The following is a 19530-nucleotide window of genomic DNA, read 5'->3' on the forward strand; positions in this document are numbered from 1 at the left end:
TAACCAGGGCTGTTAGGATTAGCTCTTCATTTCTCTACACTCAGGGCTGGTAGATTAGCTGCCTAAACAGGGCTGGTATATTAGCTACTTCATTGCTCTAAACAGGGCTGGTAGATTAGTTACCTCTAAACAGGGCTGGTAGATTACGTCTTCATTGCTCTAACCAGGCTTGAGTAGATTAGCTCTAAACAGGGCGTGTAGATTAGCTCTTCATTGCTCTACCAGGTGCTGTTAGATTCACTCTTCATTGCTCTAACCAGGGCTGGTAATTAGCTCGTATTGCTCTAAACAGGAGCTGTCAGATTAGCTCTTCATTGCTCTAAACAGGGCTGGTAGATTAGCTCTTCATTGCTCTAACCAGGGCTGGTAGATTCACTCTCCATTGCTCTAACCAGGGCTGGTAGATTAGCTCTTCATTGCTCTAAACAGGGCTGGTAGATTAGCTCTTCATTGCTCTAAACAGGGCTGGTAGATTAGCTCTTCATTGCTCTAAACCGGGCTGGTAGATTAGCTCTCATTGCTCTAAACAGGGCTGATAGATTAGCTTTTCATTGCTCTAAACAGGGCTGGTAGATTAGCTCTTCATTGCTCTTAAACAGGGCTGGTAGATTAGCTCTTTGCTCTAAACAGGGCTGGTAGATTAGCTCTTCATTGCTCTAAACAGGGCTGGTAGATTAGCTCTTCATTGCTCTAAACAGGGCTGGTAGATTAGCTCTTCATTGCTCTAAACAGGGCTGGTAGATTAGCTCTTCATTGCTCTAAACAGGGCTGGTAGATTAGCTCTTCATTGCTCTAAACAGGGCTGGTACATTAGCTCTCCATTGCTCTAACCAGGGCTGGTAGATTAGCTCTTCATTGCTCTAACCAGGGCTGGTAGATTCGCTCTTCATTGCTCTAACCAGGGCTGGTAGATTAGCTCGTCATTACCTCTAAACAGGGCTGGTAGATTAGCTCTTCATTGCTCTAACCAGGGCTGGTAGATTAGCTCTTCATTGCTCTAACCAGGGCTGGTAGATTAGCTCTTCATTGCTCTAAACAGGGCTGGTAGATTAGCTCTTCATTGTTCTAAACAGGGTTGGTAGATTAGCTCTTCATTGCAGGAACCAGGGCTGGTAGATTAGCTCTTCATTGCAGGAACCAGGGCTTGTAGATTAGCTCTTCATTGCTCTAACCAGGGCTGGTAGATTAGCTATTCATTACTCTAACCAGGGCTGGTAGATTAGCTCTTCATTGCTCTAACCAGGCTGGTAGATTAGCTCTTCATTGCAGGAACCAGGGCTTGTAGATTAGCTCTTCATTGCTCTAACCAGGGCTGGTAGATTAGCTCTTCATTGCTCTAACCAGGGCTGGTAGATTAGCTCTTCATTGCTCTAACCAGGGCTGGTAGATTAGCTCTTCATTGCTCTAACCAGGGCTGGTAGATTAGTTCTTCATTGCTCTAACCAGGGCTGGTAGATTAGCTCTTCATTGCTCTAACCAGGGCTGGTAGATTAGCTCTTCATTGCTCTAAACAGGGCTGGTAGATTAGCTCTTCATTGTTCTAAACAGGGTTGGTAGATTAGCTCTTCATTGCAGGAACCAGGGCTGGTAGATTAGCTCTTCATTGCTCTAACCAGGGCTTGTAGATTAGCTCTTCATTGCTCTAACCAGGGCTGGTAGATTAGCTATTCATTACTCTAACCAGGGCTGGTAGATTAGCCCTTCATTGCTCTAACCAGGGCTGGTAGATTAGCTCTTCATTGCAGGAACCAGGGCTTGTAGATTAGCTCTTCATTGCTCTAACCAGGGCTGGTAGATTAGCTCTTCATTGCTCTAACCAGGGCTGGTAGATTAGCTCTTCATTGCTCTAACCAGGGCTGGTAGATTAGCTCTTCATTGCTCTGATCAGGGCTGGTAGATTAGCTCTTCATTGCTCCAACCGTATGAATATTATCCAAATGCATCAGAATCTCTCATGGCCTCACGTTGAAAACAAATTACTATCCAGTCTTCTGATTATTTTAGAAATGTTATATATATTTTTCATTACGTATTTTTTTAGGCCAGTTAGTATATACTAGCAACACACATAACCACCAAACCAGACAGGCAAATTCAGGGCAGCTAAAACAACCCAAGCCAAGGACAAATCGCCTTAAATCAACAGTTTTATAAAGAGCCATAGCTGAATGGAACTGTTTACCAATCCATATTTCTCAGGCAAAAAGTAAACACCCCTTCAAGATGAAAATAAAATAACATCTAATGCAATAGACCCTATGACTGGACAGGAAATAGAAAGCATCAACTGAATGTTACATGTGTTTCCTGTCAGGTGTTTTAATTGTCTGTACTGTCTACTTGTTGAATGTTTGAAGTCTTGATTTGTGAATGTTTGTAATGTCTTGTTAATTGGTGTTGGACCCCAGGAAGATCAGCTGGAGTTACGGCGTTACCTAATGGGGATCCTAATAAAAATGACAAAGGACATGTTATATTGCAGAGGAGTCAACTATACACATCTATTTTAGACCATAGACCTTGTTCCACCCTATAAAAGTATCTGAAGGAGAGCTGTGGCCTGGGTGACTAAGAAGTGGGAGAAGAGGAACCTCAAAAGACAGAGAGAACATATCAGAGAGAGGCTGAGGAGGGCTATAAGATCATCAACAAAGGTAGGTCCTGTTTTCTCTCAGTTCATAACGTTTAATGACTCCAACCTAAGTGTATGTAAACTTGCGACTTCGACTGTATGTCCAGTCCTTTCTAGTGTGGCGGCAAATGAGTTGAACAGGAGAAGAGGATGAGGTTGGTGGTGGAGGAAGAGCAGTGGGGGTGGTGGGTAGAACAGCTGCAGTGACGTTGATTGGTTGATCTGGCTCATCACTTGTTGACTAAAGAAAGAAAGATTTAGACATTTGTTGGACATTGCCATAGTTCAACAGCTGAAAAGCCTTCATTAACATACTCCCAGAGATAGAAAGACATCCAGTATTCACTGAATGAAGGAGCCTATTTACAATTTCATTCATCAATTAAATAAATGATACTATAGTACATTCAATGACGTTATTATAGTAGACTATAGGCTACTCCTGTATCTACCTTCTACAATACCGTCATCATTGAATGAAGCAGCATACCTATCCACATTTATAATGGTAGGTGTGGGGATGGTAGGTGTGATAGGTGTGGGGATAGTAGCGATGGTAGGTGTAATGGTAAGTGGAGTGTTGGTAGGTGTGGTTGATGGTAGGTGTGGTGATTGTAGGTGTGACGGTAGGTATGGTAGGTGTGATTATGGTAAGTGTAGTGATGGTAAGTGTAGTGATGATAAGTGTAGTGATGGTAGGTGTGGTTATGGTAGATGTGATGATGGTAGGTGTGGTTATGGTAGATGTGATGATGGTAGGTGTGGTGAAGTAATTATGGTATGGTTTTTGTGGTGATGGTAGGTGAGATAGGTGTGGTGATGGTAGGTGTATGGATGGTAGGTATGGTGGGTGTGGTGATGGTACGTGAGGTAGCTGTGGTTATGGTAGGTGTGGTGATAGTAGGTGTGATAGGTGTGGTGATGGATGGTTTGGTGAAGGTAGGCATGGTAGGTGTGTTAGGTTTTGTGATGTAGGTGTGAGAGACGTGGTGATGGTAGGTAAGTTTGGTAGGTTTGGTGATGATAGATATGGTAGGTATGGTGATTATAGGTGTGGTAGTTTGGGTAGGTAGTTGTGGTAGGTAGGTTTGGTAGGTGTGGTGATGGTAGGTGTGGTAAGTTTGATGATAATAGATGTGATAGTTGTGGTATAGGTGGATTGTAGGTGTGATAGTTGTGGTAGGTCGATGTGGTAGGTAGGTTTGGTAGTTGTGTTTGGTAGGTGTGGCAGTTTTGGTAGGTAGGTGTGTTAGTTGTGGTACATATATGTGGTGGTTGTGCTAGGTAGGTTTGGTGATGGTAGGTTTTGTAGTTGTGGTGATGATAGGTGTGGTAGTTGTGTTAGTTGTGGTAGGTTGGTGTGGTGGTTGTGGTGATTAGGGTTGGGTGGTATCCATATTTTCATATTGTCATACCATCCTTCTCTCATACCGGGGTTTAAAGTATTGCCAGCATAGCACATGAGGGGGTGCTAAAAACACAAGAAAAACCTATTGCACTCTATTTCCAGAATGCTAACAAATTAGCACAAACTGATAGCAAATTCACATAGACGCTGTTAGCTACATGCTAACAACTGAAAACGAACAAACTAATTGCAAAGCAGTGGAGGCTGCTGAGGGGAAGACAACTCATAATAATGTCTAGAATGAAGTCAATGGAGTGGTATCAAACACATGGAAACATCTTTGATGTGTTTGAACCCACTCCATTGACTCCATTCCAACCATTATTATGAGCCATCGTCTCCTCAGCAGCTTCCACTGTTGCAAAGAAAGGCAAATCCAGCTCCTACGAACAGTAGGTTAACTGCCGTGTTCAGGGGAGGAATGACAGATTTTTACCTTGTCAGCTCGGGGATTCTATCTAGCAACCTTTCGGTTACTGACCCAACACTCTAACCACTAGGATACCTGCAAATTATAGATAAAAAGTATTGGTGGTCATCAACCTTTCCAAATAAACACAAAAAGTTGGAAAATCGCAAATTCAACAATGAGTGGTTTGGAAGGAATCAGTGGCTAACTTCAAGCTTAACAAAGCAATCACTAGCCTGCTATTCAGCATGACTCCTGAGTGGTTGGAAGCTTCTCTATAAATGATGTAATATGCCTGGGAGTGTCACGTTCTGACCTTAGTTCCTTTATTATGTCTTTGTGTTAGTTTGGTCAGGGCGTGAGTTGGGGTGGGTAGTCTATGTTATTTTTTCTATGTAGTATTTATGTGTTTGGCCTGGTATGGTTCTCAATCAGAGACAGATGTCGTTTGTTGTCTCTGATTGAGAATCATACTTAGGTAGCCTGTTATTCCCATTTTAGAGGTGGGTGATTGTTTTCTGTCTCTGTGTCTTCACCAGACAGATCTGTTTTGTTTTCGTTCGTTGTCCTTGTTATTTTGTTTTTTGTGTTCAATGTTAATAAATGATCAACATGGACACGTATCACGCTGCATATTGGTCCGATCCTTCATACTCCTCGTCAGAGGAAGACGAATATCGTTACAGGGAGATATGTATACTGTATCTAAGAAAGTAATACTAAGTGTATGTTGTGTAGTAAGCTGTTAGTAGCCCATGTGCCTCACCCTAATAATGTTGTCCCTTTCCCCTCTCATAACTTAGCCTACTGCTCTGACTTGGTGGTGCACATGTAGACTATAGCCTGTTTAAGAGAAATGTAATCATTGAATATTGTACGAGCTTTCATTGTCTGCTTATATGCAGTTATGACTTGGTGTACAGGGAGAATACTGTAAGAATGGCCCATGTTCAAAATTCTGTCGCTGTACATTTCAAAAGTGCTGAACAAATGGTTATATTGACGACGTCCATCCTAGGTCTCTCATTGTCTTAATCTAAATTACAGATATCCTGTAGTCCACTCGTTGTCCCCTTGTGCCATAGTTTGTACTTCTCAATTGTCAGTAGAAACCACATTTGTTTAAGCAAGTCAGCCATATCAGCTATGTTTTTTAAAGGATTCTCTCCATGGTGCTGAAAAGATAGCTCTGCTATTGCGAAAGCTTTATGTCGACCCTAACAGTTTGTGGGCACCGTTTGTTAAATTTATAGTGCAATTAATGTATTGTTTAGTGTTGTGTTGTGTAGTGGCTTTGCTGGCATTCATCTAAAACATTTTGGGGGAGTTTTCCCCACCAAGATGTACATGCTGCAATCACCACTGGGTGGGTGAATTATAACACACCAACCCTGTTACCTATAGATAGACAGTCTAGACATGTTTAAACTATTTACATGTGTTTGGTAAGCTTGCATTCCATTCCCCCTGTCACATGGGGATCTATGGTTGATTCTAGATGAAATAGTCAACTCTGTTACAGTCAACCCTGTCACTTTATTTGGCACTTAATAGACACTTACTATAGTATGTATTTGTTACTTTGAGATGGGAAAACATGTTTTATATTAAGTTGAACATGTGCTTTTTATGACGGAATGTTAGAAATAGGTGAAATATAAAGTTACACTCCCCAAAAGGTACTCAATTGGTGGAATGACCCGAGTACTGAACTGGAGGTGGGAGAGCTAACGATGCTTCTACTGTTGCTCTCTCCTCAGATTCTTAGAGAAGCTATTTCAATCTGATATTTCTCCTATGGTCTAAAATAGATGTGTATAGAGGACTCCTCTGTAATATAACATGTCACACATTGTATCAAACTGATGGAATGTTAGGTGTCTCATTGAAAGTCTAACATCTACCATGACTACTGGATGTTTCAATTCTAATAAATAACAAAACAATCCACACCGTAACAACAATATTGCTTTTTTAATAAATGCTTTTATTAAAGAGTAAAACTTTGCAAACAAAAATGACATCATCAAACATCACTGGCCTGACTTGAGAAGCTCTGCCCGGGGATGGAGCCAGCAACTTAGCTGCTACCGGTCCGGTCCAGGCTACCTGCAGACCTCCTCCCAGACCTCCTTTTCAGAACCTCCCCTTAACAGGAGAGGTGGTGGAAATGATCAGAGTTGCATTCAACTTGAATACAGATGAGAAACTCTGGTCTGTGGAGCCACTGGTCTGAGGGGAGGACTTCTGTTGAAACTATTTCCATTTTTGGGATATTTTCTAGGACTGTAGAGGTGGTAAGCAGAGATGAATTTAACTAGGATACAGATGAGAGTCTCTGTTCTTGGGAGGAGGGTCACTGACCTTCGATGGTTTGTTGCCTGATAAAGAGGATACTTGCTGGCTTGAGGAGACTATAATGTTTTGAGGAGGAAATGTGGCTCGATGACTTAAAGAGGAGGAGGAATTATTGGGCGACACTTTTAATTACCAACGTAACATTAGTGGAACTGTGGCTTCATCGAGTTCCAGCTCTAGGCAGACAGCACGTCAGGAAGGCTGTAAGACATCACAGAGACAGGTAAGTATCTATATATTTACATGTGTGTTGCATGTACACTAAACCCTCACATTTGGATAATGTCACTTTTTAAAGTGATGACATGTATATTAACAGTGTAAAACATGAATAGATGTTTAAACATTCTTTACCTCATCCTAATTTTCTTCCAGATGCTTGGCTTTTTCTTTGTCTTGGATATTCGCTCTGATGTTTCAGCCTCTTCTGGAGCTTCTAGCTGCTGGCTGTCTGGCCCCCCCTGATGGTTCTCTGGCCCCTCCTGCTGGTTCTCTGAACTCCCCTCCTGGTTCTCTGCCCATGCCTGTTGCCTCCTTGGCCTTTCCTGGTGGCCATCAGCAGATCCAGTGGGCTCTTGGCTTACTTGTTGGCCATTGGCCCACCCGGGCAACTCCTGACCGTGGTTGTAATCGTGGCTGTGTTGGGTGGTTAGACACCGGGTGTTGATTTGAGCATCAGCCTCCAGATTCATCTGCTCCAGGTAGTTTTCCTTCATCCTCTCCCTCTCCTCCTTCAGTTGTTGATGAGTCTGTTTTTTAAGCAGGGACCGCTCTCTCCACTGCTTATTGAAATCCTCCATCTTCTTCCTTCTCTCCTCAGCCTTCAGCAGCTCCTTCCTCTTCTCCCTCTCTCTCTCTGCCCGGGTCATGGTGGATGTTAGCCTTGTGTGTCCAGGGATGGCTGGGAGGGGAGAAGAAGTAGAGTTCACATTCAACTTAGTGGATCTGGTATCAACTTAAATGTAATGGACACAGGGAATGAAGAATAGAAAACACAATTGGATCTCACTGATTATTTACTCTTTTCAGTTGAGCAAGGCATGGAATTTGTGAATTAAGTGCAATAATCCCCATCCCAAATTGACCTGGCCCTAAGTTGAACATGTGTCCAGAATGGCACCTATTCTTTGTATAGTGCCAGGGCTTATGTGATCGCTTAGGGCCCCATGGCCACTAGTAGCCCCCGGATCCCCCCAAAACACGTTTTTGTGTGTGTGTTTTTAGGAACTCTTTCTGGGTCTCTACTTAGTCTTGAGAGTTAGACTAGTAGATGACACAAGGTACCATTTAAAAACGTGGTTGTTATCAGCAGTATTTTTCTTGTTATGTCAGTCAGTCACTCAATGAGCCATGTCAGCTAACATATTCTTTGGACAGTAGTTTTATATTGAAACAATGATGCGACATGATGACTGGTGTGGAACTTATGTGTGTAGAGGAGACTAAAGAGGATGATGTCATAAGTAGAGGGAAAACAGGTCTTACCTATGTGGACGATCTTATGGCCCTCCTCAGCCTCTCTCTGATACGTTCTCTCTATCTTTCTGAGGTTCCTCTTCTCCCATTTTTTATTCACCCAGCCCACGGCTCTCCTTCGGATACTTTTATCGGGTGGGAGAATGTCCTCCTTGTCATCTTCTTTTTCCTCCTCCTCTAAGTCACCCCTCTTGTACTCAAGGATCTCCCTTCTTTCCTCTTCCACCATCTCCTCTCTTTTTTTTGCCTGTATTATTTTTTCTCTCTCTCTGATTAAAGATAAAAGGCATTTAATGGCTTTCTTTCTCTCCTCCTCTCTCTCTTCCTCTCTCTGCCTCTCCTCCTCTCTTAGTCTCAACATTTCTTTCTGTCTAGCAATTTCAATCTCTCGTTTTTTATCCTGCTCCTCTTGTTGTCTTGCCCTCTCCTGTTTTCTTTCCATCTCCAGCCGTCTTTCCTCCTTCTCCCTCCTGATTTGTTGTCCTCTTTCTATGTGTTCTCGCTCCCCCTTCAACACTTCTAACCTCCTCTCTTTACGCCTATTGAAGACTTCCCGTGCTTTTGCTTTAACATTAACTACTACATGTTTCTTCATGCTTACTTCCTTTCCTCTCTCTTCTCTTTCCCTGTACTCTTCCTCTGCTTCCTTAATCACTTCCTGCTTTTCTTCCATCTCTCTCTCCTGTTCTATCTCCAGTTCATTCTGTCCCTCAATTTCCCCCCCCAAAAAATTCTGCCCCTCCTTTCTGCTTCCTGCTTCCTCCCTTTCTCTCATAATCATCTTTTCTTTCTCCATCTCTTTCTGTTGCTGATCTTTTAATTCCATCTCTCTCTGATTGTCATTGTCTTTCTCCCTTTCTTTCTCCTTCTCCTTTTGTTTCTGTCTCTCCTCTTGTTGTTGTCGTCTGTGTATCTCTTCTATCTCTCTCTGTCTCTTGTTCTCCCTCTCTCTTCCCTCCTCCATGTCAATTTGCTTCTGTTTCCATATATTTTCTTCTTCTTGATCACTCTCAAACATGATCTTTCTCTCCTCTTGCTGTTGTCGTCTTTCTTTCTCTCCAATCTCTCTCTGTCTCTCTTTCTCTTCGATCGCTCTCTGTCTCTCTTCTTCTCTTTCTTCCTCTTCCATCTCTATTTGCTTCTGTTGACATCTTTCTTCTTCATTCTCTCTTTTGATCTCTCTCTGTCTCTCTTCTTCTCTTTCTTCCTCTTCCATCTCTATTTGCTTCTGTTTAAATAGTTGTTCTTCATTCTCTCTTTCAATCTCTTTCTGTCTCACTTCTCTTTCCATGTTTTTCTGTCTCTTCTCCATTCTCTTTCTTTTGATCTCTCTCTGTCTCTCTTTCTCCCTCTCTCGTTCTTCCTCTTCCATCTCTATTTGCTTCTGTTTACATCTTTCTTCTTCGTGCTCTCTTTCAATCTCTTTCTGTCTCTCTTCTTTTCTTTCGATATGTTTTTGTCTCTTTTCCATTATCTTTCTTTTGATCTCTCTCTGTCTCTTCTCCCTCTCTCTTTCTTTCTCTTCCATCTCTATTTTCTTCTGTTTACATCTTTCTTCTTCGTGCTCTCTTTCAATCTCTTTCTGTCTCTCTTCTTCTCTTTCGATATGTTTTTGTCTCTTTTCCATTATCTTTCTTTTGATCTCTCTCTGTCTCTCTTTCTCCCTCTCTCGTTCTTCCTCTTCCATCTCTATTTTCTTCTGTTTACATCTTTCTTCTTCATTCTCTCTTTCAATCTCTTTCTGTCTCTCTTCTTCTCTTTCGATATGTTTTTGTCTCTTTTCCATTATCTTTCTTTTGATCTGTCTCTGTCTCTCTTTCTCCCTCTCTCTTTCTTCCTCTTCCATCTCTATGTGCTTCTGTTTGCGTCTCTCCTCTTCTTCTTCTCTCTCCATCTCCTTCTTCTTCTCATCTTCTTCTTGTCTCTGTTTTGGTATTTTCTCCATTCTCTTTCTTTCTACCTCTTTCTGTTTGTTGTGCTCACCCTCCATCTTCTCCTCCATGTCCATTTGGTTCTGTTTCCATTTATATTTGTCTGTTTCCATATTTTCTAATTCTATCTGCTGTTCCTTGATTTTCTTGAAGACTTCCTCCAATTCAGACGTATTTTTGTCATTGATGAGGGCTGTCTCCATCTCCATCTCTCTCTCCACTCTATTTTTCATCTCCTCTTCACTTCGTCTCCAATCATTTTCTCTCTCTCTGTCTCTATCAAATGGTCTCTCTGGTTCAGTCTCGTCTTTCAATCTAATCTCTTCTTTCAGTCTCTCAACCTCTCTCTCTAACTCTTTTACCTTTTCGTTGACCAGTTTGACTTTCTCATTCTCTGCAATACGCATGTCTCTTTCTCTTTCAAATATGATTTCCTTCTCAATCTCTTTCAATCTCTCAATCTCTCGTTCTAACGCTTTTATCGTTTCTTCTGCCTGTTCCACTTTCTTCTTCATTTCTTGTTTTTCCAATTCTGCTTTTCTCTCACTTTCCATCTCCCTTTCTCTCTCTTTTTCCCTCTCTCTTTCCCTCTCTCTTCCTGTTTCAATAGGTTTGTTGTTCCAGGCCAGTCTTGGTCGCTGCTCCTCCATGACTTTCTGCCATAGCCTCAATCTCTCAATCTCTTGCTTCATTTTAAAAGGTTAAATTAGTGATAATCTATTACCAAGACATACTTTCAAAGGATTTGCAGAGAATGATACACAGAAATACAACCTAGAGCTAGGTAATTGAATCAAACACTGGACAACATCAATAGCAGGGTCATGTTGATCAATTCATCTGGACAATTCATTGTCAATTAATGTATTGACATGGTTTGAAAAAATTATGAGACATTTTATGGAATCAATTATGTCCACAATGTGTACAAATACAAACACACAACCTTCTTGCCCATTCAGTTAGGGGTTTGAGAAATTCCTGTTACAATTTGTGTGATGTTACAACAATGTTGCCTCTGATGTTTATGCTTGTAGAAATTACTCCTACAAATGATGCTTCACTAATGCAACTATTTACAACCTGCACAGATACAGTTATCAACAACAACAACAGTAATGACGTTAATAAGGAAGTGGATATTCAACCGGCAGAAGAAAGGCATAGGGGTTGAGATAAATGAAGGTTAGGTTCAGGACCTAGGGTTGGGTTAAGGTAAAGGTTAGGTATAGTTTCAGTGAGGTTAAGGTAAGGGTTAAGGAAAGGAATAAAAGTTAACATTGGGTTAGCGTACCGCTGTCTGCCACTATTCATTTTCAGCTGGGTAAATATACACTGCCTTTTAATAATAACAATGACATGTCTTATGTGGGCCAGTTGTAGGTCCACCATCAGTAGATCCAGCAGTTGTTTGAGTCTGTGGATCTCCTGCAGTTTTCTCTGGTACTCCATTGCTTCTGTGGCTCTCTCTGCTTCCCTCTGTCTCTCTGCTTCTCTCTGTCTCTCTGCTTCTCTCTGTCTCTCTGCCTCCCTCTGTCTCTCTGCTTCCCTCTCTCTCTCTGCCTCCCTCTGTCTCTCTGCTTCTCTCTGTCTCTCTGCTTCTCTCTGTCTTTCTGCATCTCTCTGGCTCTCTGCCTCCCTCTGGCTCTCTGCCTCTCTCTGTCTCTCTGCTTCTCTCTGTCTCTCCGCCTCTCTCTCTCTCTCTGCATCTCTCTCTCTCTCTGCCTCTCTCTGGCTCTCTTCCTCCCTCTGACTCTCTGCCTCCCTCTGGCTCTCTGCCTCCCTCTGGCTCTCTGCCTCCCTCAGTCTCAGGATCTCAGCCTTCCACTCTTTCATGATACCCCTTTCTACTCTTCTTCTCCTCTTTTCGTCTTTTAAAAGGGCTCGGAGATGGTCTGTCTCAGACTCTAATTGTTCAATGATCTTGTCCTTCTCTGTTCCACCATTCCTCTTCTTCTTTTCCTCCTCCCAGAGGCACACTTGAAGTCTGTCCATCTCCTTCTTCTGATTTCGGATCGTTCGATCCTTCCCCCTCAACTCAAGCATGTGGGCTTCCTTCTCTGTACAGGTCTTCTTCTCTTCTCTCGGGAAGTGAACCTCCATCTCTGCCTGCTTGTAGCTGGGAGCAAAGGAATGTCAACACATTATTTAGGAAGTGAACTCAGACAATTTACTACAATATTAAAATAATAATTTAACTTCTGCTCAATTAATAATACTTTAATACTTTAATAATAATCAATTAATACTTTAATAACACAAATCACACAACTGTGACTTACAGTACGTGAATGTGATGAGTTGACTGTCCATGATGGCCAGAGGTGGGTAATGTGTCACTCTGGTCCAGGACGTTACGTACAGCTTGCAGACACTGAGCCTTCCTTCAGCAAGCCGCACATAATGCCCTGTACCAGAGCTAGGTTATGTGATGAATGACTTACAGACTGTTCCACATGATAGGAGGGGGTAAGAAGACAGTCCCAGTAGGAGACGGAGATCGTCCAGAAGAAGAAGAGGTGTCCATCTCGTCAGAGACTTCAGGAAAGGTCTACACGTTTTATTTCTGGAAAATAAAGAGATGCCTTCGTTCAGCAACAATGTGTGTTTCTATGTTTCTGTCACTAGATGGTGCCATTGTACACAACATTTACTCACCAGGTCAGTGAATTCAGAAACAGTCTTCAGAGTTGAGTCCTCAAGCTCTAGCCTACAACCCATCATGCATCAGCACAACTAATATAATAATATCTCATCACAGTACACCTGGATTGTGTTCACAAAGTGTTTCAGGGTAGGAGTGCTGATCTAGGATCAGGTTGCCTCCTGTCCATCAAAACGTATTCAGTTTAATTTAAAAGACCAAACTGATTATTGATCAGCACTCCTTCTATGAGACTTTGTGAATATGAGCCTATGTGAAAGAACCTTTCTGGCATATGCTGGCTAGACAGTACACAGACAATTCAGATAGTCCGACAGACAGACAGAAGAGTAGATACAGATGGAGTGATTGATAGCAACAGAAATAACGAAGCGGATGGTTAATGTATTGTAAACTTTTGTAAATATTTGACTCACCTCAAATCACACGTGTCAAACCTCAGTTTTAGTGTTGAACCGAATAATATCCTCGGCATTAACTTTCTCTGGTCTGGAGCTGTATTGTTGCGTCATTTGGAACGCTTGAGCGTCATAATCCGTTCACCGCGCCTGCTTGATTGACAGCTAGGGGTTCTCCTGCGCATCAGTGTCCAAAAGTCGATAATGTTTAGCTACTCATAATTGATCAAGTCATTAATAACTATTTTCACTTGACTTTTATTTCGTGTATTTTTGCCAAAGGTTATTTGGAATTCTATGTTGTGTGATTTGTCTTTGTATGGGCCTAAAGTTCAATGAAATACAAACAGCAACCATAGCCTACAAACATTTCCCACACAAATACAAATGTGGGTGTTTAGTGAGAATACAAAATAATAACATTACAGCCATAACTGTACAAACAAACATACAATCACAACTCTCTCCCCACTATTTATTGTTTCTGCAGTGAGGATTCACCCCCTTTAGATAATGATGTTGTAATTTATCTACAGAAAAACGTTGTTCTGATCTCAACAAGCAGTAGTAGCAGTTTGCAAATCATAGAGACAGAGGAATGGCTCTTTCACCGATGCAATTCGGTTCCCGAGGTTCAACAAAAAGAACCGTTCAAAAAGAGCCGTTCGTTCGTGAACGACACATCACCACACTGTAGTTCTCCACCATTTCGTATCGTGAGCTGGAGGAGCGTTCGTCCAACTTCTCATCCAAATAAATGGCAGAGGCGCATCATCCATCCGCTGAACTCCCAAGGGACTGGGAGGATAGTTCACGATGCAACAAGCGTTTGGGGAGGACATTCATTGTAACGCAATGACTGTTTTTAAATTATTGAGGGACTCTTGCTCCAGGGGAAATCTCAGCAGCGATGTCTCTGCTGTGCGTCAGAGGTGGGATCTTTTCCTTCTTCACTATGCTTATTATACTGTACATATCGGTCACATTAATGACATTGCACTCAGGAAAGTTGTCTGTAGGCTATTGGGGAGATGCGCATAGCCCGTTGAGTTGTCACGTTCCAGTCCAAACATGACCTGGGATGTGAGAAGGGAGCTATTCTATAACACATGTAGATGACATGTTGTCTTTATATGTAGATTATATTTTGGTTTTATATTTCATATTTGATTGATGATTAGGCCTATGACTTTTGATTCCACTTTGGCAACCTTGCACCATATTGTCCTCTCTTGCTATATCTTAAACTTTATGCCCTTGTGCAGATCTTCTCTCTAAACAATATTCATTATAGTTTGAATGAGTTGAGTAAACTTCACTGTTGTTAGCTTCTCAGTCTGTACTGTACTGTCCCTGGAAGACTCTCCACATAGTTCACCTAGATCCAGTCCACTTTGTACCACTGGTCAACTAATCATCCAAACCTCTGATTAGTGAATCAGGTGTGCTGGTGGTGGAATACATGATATGAACTGGTTAGGGGACAGGTTTGAGAAGGGAAAGACTAAATGGACTTTTCTGACCAACATCCCATTGACAGCCCATCTGGCCAAAACTTAAAAAGGACTCTAACCTTAACCCTAACATTAACCAAACCCTTAAGCCTTAAAGGTAGTCTCATCAGTCATCAGACTGTAGTTTCTCCCTGTATGTCCAGTAAACCTCCTCTCATCATGGGTGTGATTCAGACTGTAGTTTCTCCCTGTGTGTCCAGTAAACCTCCTCTCATCATGGGTGTGATTCAGACTGTAGTTTCTCCCTGTGTGTCCAGTAAACCTCCTCTCATCATGGGTGTGATTCAGACTGTAGTTTCTCCCTGTGTGTCCAGTAAACCTCCTCTCATCATGGGTGGGATTCAGGCTGAAGCTGGAGAGGCCAGTAGCAACCACCCTGACCACTTTATTACTAGTTGGGGCTGGATAGTATCTCTAGAGTTACAGTAAGGCATTTCCATGTAAAATGAATGTCTATTAGGTATTGGTTGTGAAATTGTTAGATATTACTTGTTAGATATTGCTGTACTTTCAGAACTAGAAGCACAAGCATTTCGCTACAGTCGCAATAACATTTGCTAACCATGTGTTGTGAAGAGTAAAATTTGATTTGATTTGAGCACCAACGCATCGTTCATAGGAGCATGTGTAATTGGGTGTCAAATGAAATCTAAGAGTGTATATTTTTGGTAAATGTAATTCTAGATACATTTTTCAACCAGTGAAGGCTTTGATTTCTGGGTCAACAGATGGAAAAGGGATCTTAGAAAACATCACCAGAAAAAGTCTAAAAAGGTCCAATATCCAATATCAGAACTACATAAAAACAGAATCATGTTGACATAAAGACCCCTGACTACTAATATCAACACTTACATTTGGTTTTGGAGAAATCATTAACCTTCTTTAAGTTTCAGAAATATTACCTTGTGCCTTGTAATTCCGTTACCAAAAACCCACATAACTTCAAGATATTTTCACATTTGTCATTGTGAGGAGGGGGATAATGAAAGTTCACAGAAGTAATGGTGGGGCTAACAATTAGTTCTAGTGATTTTTCTGATGTATATTTTTTGGGTGAATTATTAAGTGATTAAAATTCGTAATTCCGTTACCAAAATGCTAGTGGAATTACCAAGAAATCTGTAACCGAATTACTGCAACTGAATTGGCTGATATGGGAAATCATAATAGTCACAAACCACAATTGGGTCACCTGGTACGGTCCTCCTTTCCACTGGCATATTGTTCAGCTCATAACAGTTTTCTTTCTCTTCTCTGGTGGTCAAATCAAGAGTGTTAAAACATTCTGTCTGGACAATCTCTCTCTGCATGCTGAGAGTGTTTGGTGCATGCTGGGAATTGTATGAGTGAGTGTTGTGTAGAGTTACATATCCTGCTTTTTCTTTTACATTTATTTTTCTTGGTGGTGTCTTTTTTCTCTTCCTATGCATCATTGAGGTTATCAGTATTTTTATTTAGTTGTTGTGGTAGAATTAAGTACATTGTTTTTCGTGTTGAAATTGGCTTTGGCGGGGGTGGCGACCCACATGGGGATGCCGTCCCTGTCACTTCAGCACGGCTTCAGGTGTGTTACTGAAGCTACTGTCACTGTGGAGGAGATTCTGGTCGCCGTAGGAGAGAAGGTGGGATATGAGAATGTTGCTTATGCGTCACGGATGAATAAACGGGTGGTGGTTTTGCTTAAAGAAGAGAGTCTTGTAGATCGTATGGTTGAGCATGGTGTACTTCTTAAAGAAGAGCGTCTTGTTGATCGTATGGTTGAGCATGGCGTACTTCTTAAAGAAGAGAGTCTTGTAGATCGTATGGTTGAGCATGGCGTACTTCTTAAAGAAGAGTGTCTTGTAGATCGTATGGTTGAGCATGGCATACTTCTTAAAGAAGAGTGTTTGTAGATCGTATGGTTGAGCATGGCGTACTTCTTAAAGAAGAGAGTCTTGTAGATCGTATGGTTGAGCATGGCGTACTTCTTAAAGAAGAGTGTCTTGTAGATCGTATGGTTGAGCATGGCGTACTTCTTAAAGAAGAGTGTCTTGTAGATCGTATGGTTGAGCATGGCATACTTCTTAAAGAAGAGTGTTTGTAGATCGTATGGTTGAGCATGGTGTACTTCTTAAAGAAGAGAGTCTTGTAGATCGTATGGTTGAGCATGGCGTACTTCTTAACCTTTCTGGTCTCCCCATCCCGGATCCGGGATCGTGAATACAGACTCAAGCTCATTACCATAACGCAACGTTAACTATTCATGAAAATCGCAAATGAAATGAAATAAATATGCTAGCTCTCAAGCTTAGCCTTTTGTTAACAACACTGTCATCTCAGATTTTCAAAATATGCTTCTCAACCATTGCAAAACAAGCATTTGTGTAACAGTATTGATGCCTAACGTAGCATTTAGCATTAGCATTCAGCTGGCAACATTTACACAAAAAAACAGAAAAGCATTCAAATAAAATCATTTACCTTTGAAGAACTTCAGATGTTTTCAATGAGGAGACTCTCAGATAGCAAATGTTCAGTTTTTCCTGAAAGATTATTTGTTTAGGACAAATCGCTCCGTTTTCTGCGTCACGTTTAGCTATGAAAAAACCCCTGTATCCAGGATTGTGTAAATCTATCAGCAAGCTCATTAGCATAACACAACGTTAACTATTCATGAAAATCGCAAATGAAATGAAATAAATATGCCATCTCTCAAGCTTAGCCTTTTGTAAACAACACTGTCATCTCAGATTTTCAAAATATGCTTCTCAACCATAGGAAAACAATAATTTGTGTAAAAGTAGCTAGCTAGCGTTAGCATTTAGCGTTAGCATTTAGCGTTAGCATTTAGCGTTAGCATTAGCGTTAGCATCCAGCACGCAACATTTCAACAAAAACATAAAAGCCTTCAAATAAAATCATTTACCTTTGAAGAACTTCTGATGTTTTCAATGAGGATACTCTCAGTTAGATAGCAGATGCTCAGTTTTTCCAAAAAGATTCTTTGTGTATTAGAAATAGCTCCGTTTTATACATCACATTTGGCTACCAAAAAAAATCAGAAAATTCAGTCCTCAAAACGCGAACTTTTTTCCAAATTAACTCCATAATATCGACTGAAAACATGGCAAACGTTGTTTAGAATCAATCATCAAGGTGTTTTTCACATATCTCTTCATTGATACATCGTTCTTGGACACATGGTTTCTCCCCTATATCAAATGGAAAGGTACGAGCAGCTGGCAATTGCGCACCGAATTCCACGCAGGACACCAGGCGGACACTTGGAAAATGTAGTCTCTTATGGTCAATCTTCCAATGATATGCCTACAAATACGTCACAATGCTGCTAAGACCTTGGGCGAACGACAGAAAGTGTAGGCTCATTCCTTGCGCAATCACAGCCATATAAGGAGACAATGGAAAACAGAGCTTCAGAAATTCTGCTAATTCCTGGTTGATGCATCATCTTGGTTTCGCCTGTAGAATGAGTTCTGGGGCACTTACAGACAAAATCTTTGCAGATTCTGAAACTGAAAGAATATGCATAGTCGAGCATCTTTTCGTGACAAAATATCGCGCTTAAAACGGGAACGTTTTTTATCCAAAAATGAAATAGCGCCCCTAGAGATCTAACAGGTTAAAGAAGAGTGTCTTGTAGATCGTATGGTTGAGCATGGTGTACTTCTTAAAGAAGAGAGTCTTGTAGATCGTATGGTTGAGCATGGTGTACTTCTTAAAGAAGAGAGTCTTGTAGATCGTATGGTTGAGCATGGCGTACTTCTTAAAGGAATGTTTATTCAAGTTACGCCGCTTTTCTCTCCGTCAACAAGGGTAACGATTTCGAATGTACCGCCGTTTATACCCAATGAGCTGTTGGAGCGCGAGTTATTGCGGTTTGGGAAGTTCTCAAGTTCAATTAAGATTGTCCAGTTGGGTTTCAATCACCCGGCATTGAAACAGGTTAGGTCGTTTCAAACACCCGGAGTTGAAACAGGTTAGGTCGTTTCATCACCCGGCGTTGAAACAGGTTAGGTCGTTTCATCACCCGGCGTTGAAACAGGTTAGGTCATTTCATCACCCGGCGTTGAAACAGGTTAGGTCGTTTCATCACCCGGCGTTGAAACAGGTTAGGTCGTTTCAAACACCCGGCGTTGAAACAGGTTAGGTCGTTTCAAACACCCGGCGTTGAAACAGGTTAGGTCGTTTCAAACACCTGGCGTTGAAACAGGTTAGGTCGTTTCATCACCCGGCGTTGAAACAGGTTAGGTCGTTTCAAACACCCGGCGTTGAAACAGGTTAGGTCGTTTCAAACACCCGGAGTTAAAACAGGTTAGGTCGTTTCAAACACCCGGCGTTGAAACAGGTTAGGTCGTTTCAAACACCCGGCGTTGAAACAGGTTAGGTCGTTTCATCACCCGGCGTTGAAACAGGTTAGGTCGTTTCAAACACCCGGTGTTGAAACAGGTTAGGTCGTTTCATCACCCGGCGTTGAAACAGGTTAGGTCGTTTCAAACACCCGGAGTTGAAACAGGTTAGGTCGTTTCAAACACCCGGCGTTGAAACAGGTTAGGTCGTTTCAAACACCCGGCGTTGAAACAGGTTAGGTCGTTTCATCACCCGGCGTTGAAACAGGTTAGGTCGTTTCAAACACCTGGCGTTGAAACAGGTTAGGTCGTTTCATCACCCGGCGTTGAAACAGGTTAGGTCGTTTCAAACACCCGGCGTTGAAACAGGTTAGGTCGTTTCAAACACCC

At 41.7% G+C, this 19530-nt stretch overlaps 1 protein-coding gene across 1 annotated transcript; it reads right to left on the reverse strand.

Moving 5' to 3' along the window:
* Positions 1–6714: 6714 nt before the first annotated feature.
* On the reverse strand, positions 6715–8998 carry LOC110525197 (golgin subfamily A member 6-like protein 6). The gene is made up of 3 exons (XM_021605163.2): positions 8293–8998; positions 7162–7708; positions 6715–7008 (listed from the first exon to the last, which is right to left on the reverse strand). The coding sequence occupies exons 1-3, from the start codon at positions 8954–8956 to the stop codon at positions 6984–6986; spliced, it is 1236 nt and encodes a 411-aa protein (XP_021460838.2). The 5' UTR covers positions 8957–8998; the 3' UTR covers positions 6715–6983.
* Positions 8999–19530: the final 10532 nt, after the last annotated feature.

This window comes from Oncorhynchus mykiss, unplaced genomic scaffold, assembly GCF_013265735.2.
Source record: "Oncorhynchus mykiss isolate Arlee unplaced genomic scaffold, USDA_OmykA_1.1 un_scaffold_422, whole genome shotgun sequence".
Lineage (NCBI taxonomy): Eukaryota > Metazoa > Chordata > Actinopteri > Salmoniformes > Salmonidae > Oncorhynchus > Oncorhynchus mykiss.

Coding starts and splice junctions, on each gene's coding strand:
- LOC110525197 (XM_021605163.2), bottom strand. CDS start 8,956: ATGGAAGAAAAGCAGGAAGTGATTAAGGAAGCAGAGGAAGAGTACAGG. Junction 7,709..8,292: donor CCATAAGATCGTCCACATAG/GTAAGACCTGTT, acceptor CTCCCCTCCCAG/CCATCCCTGGACACACAAGG. Junction 7,009..7,161: donor TGGAAGAAAATTAGGATGAG/GTAAAGAATGTT, acceptor GATGTCTTACAG/CCTTCCTGACGTGCTGTCTG.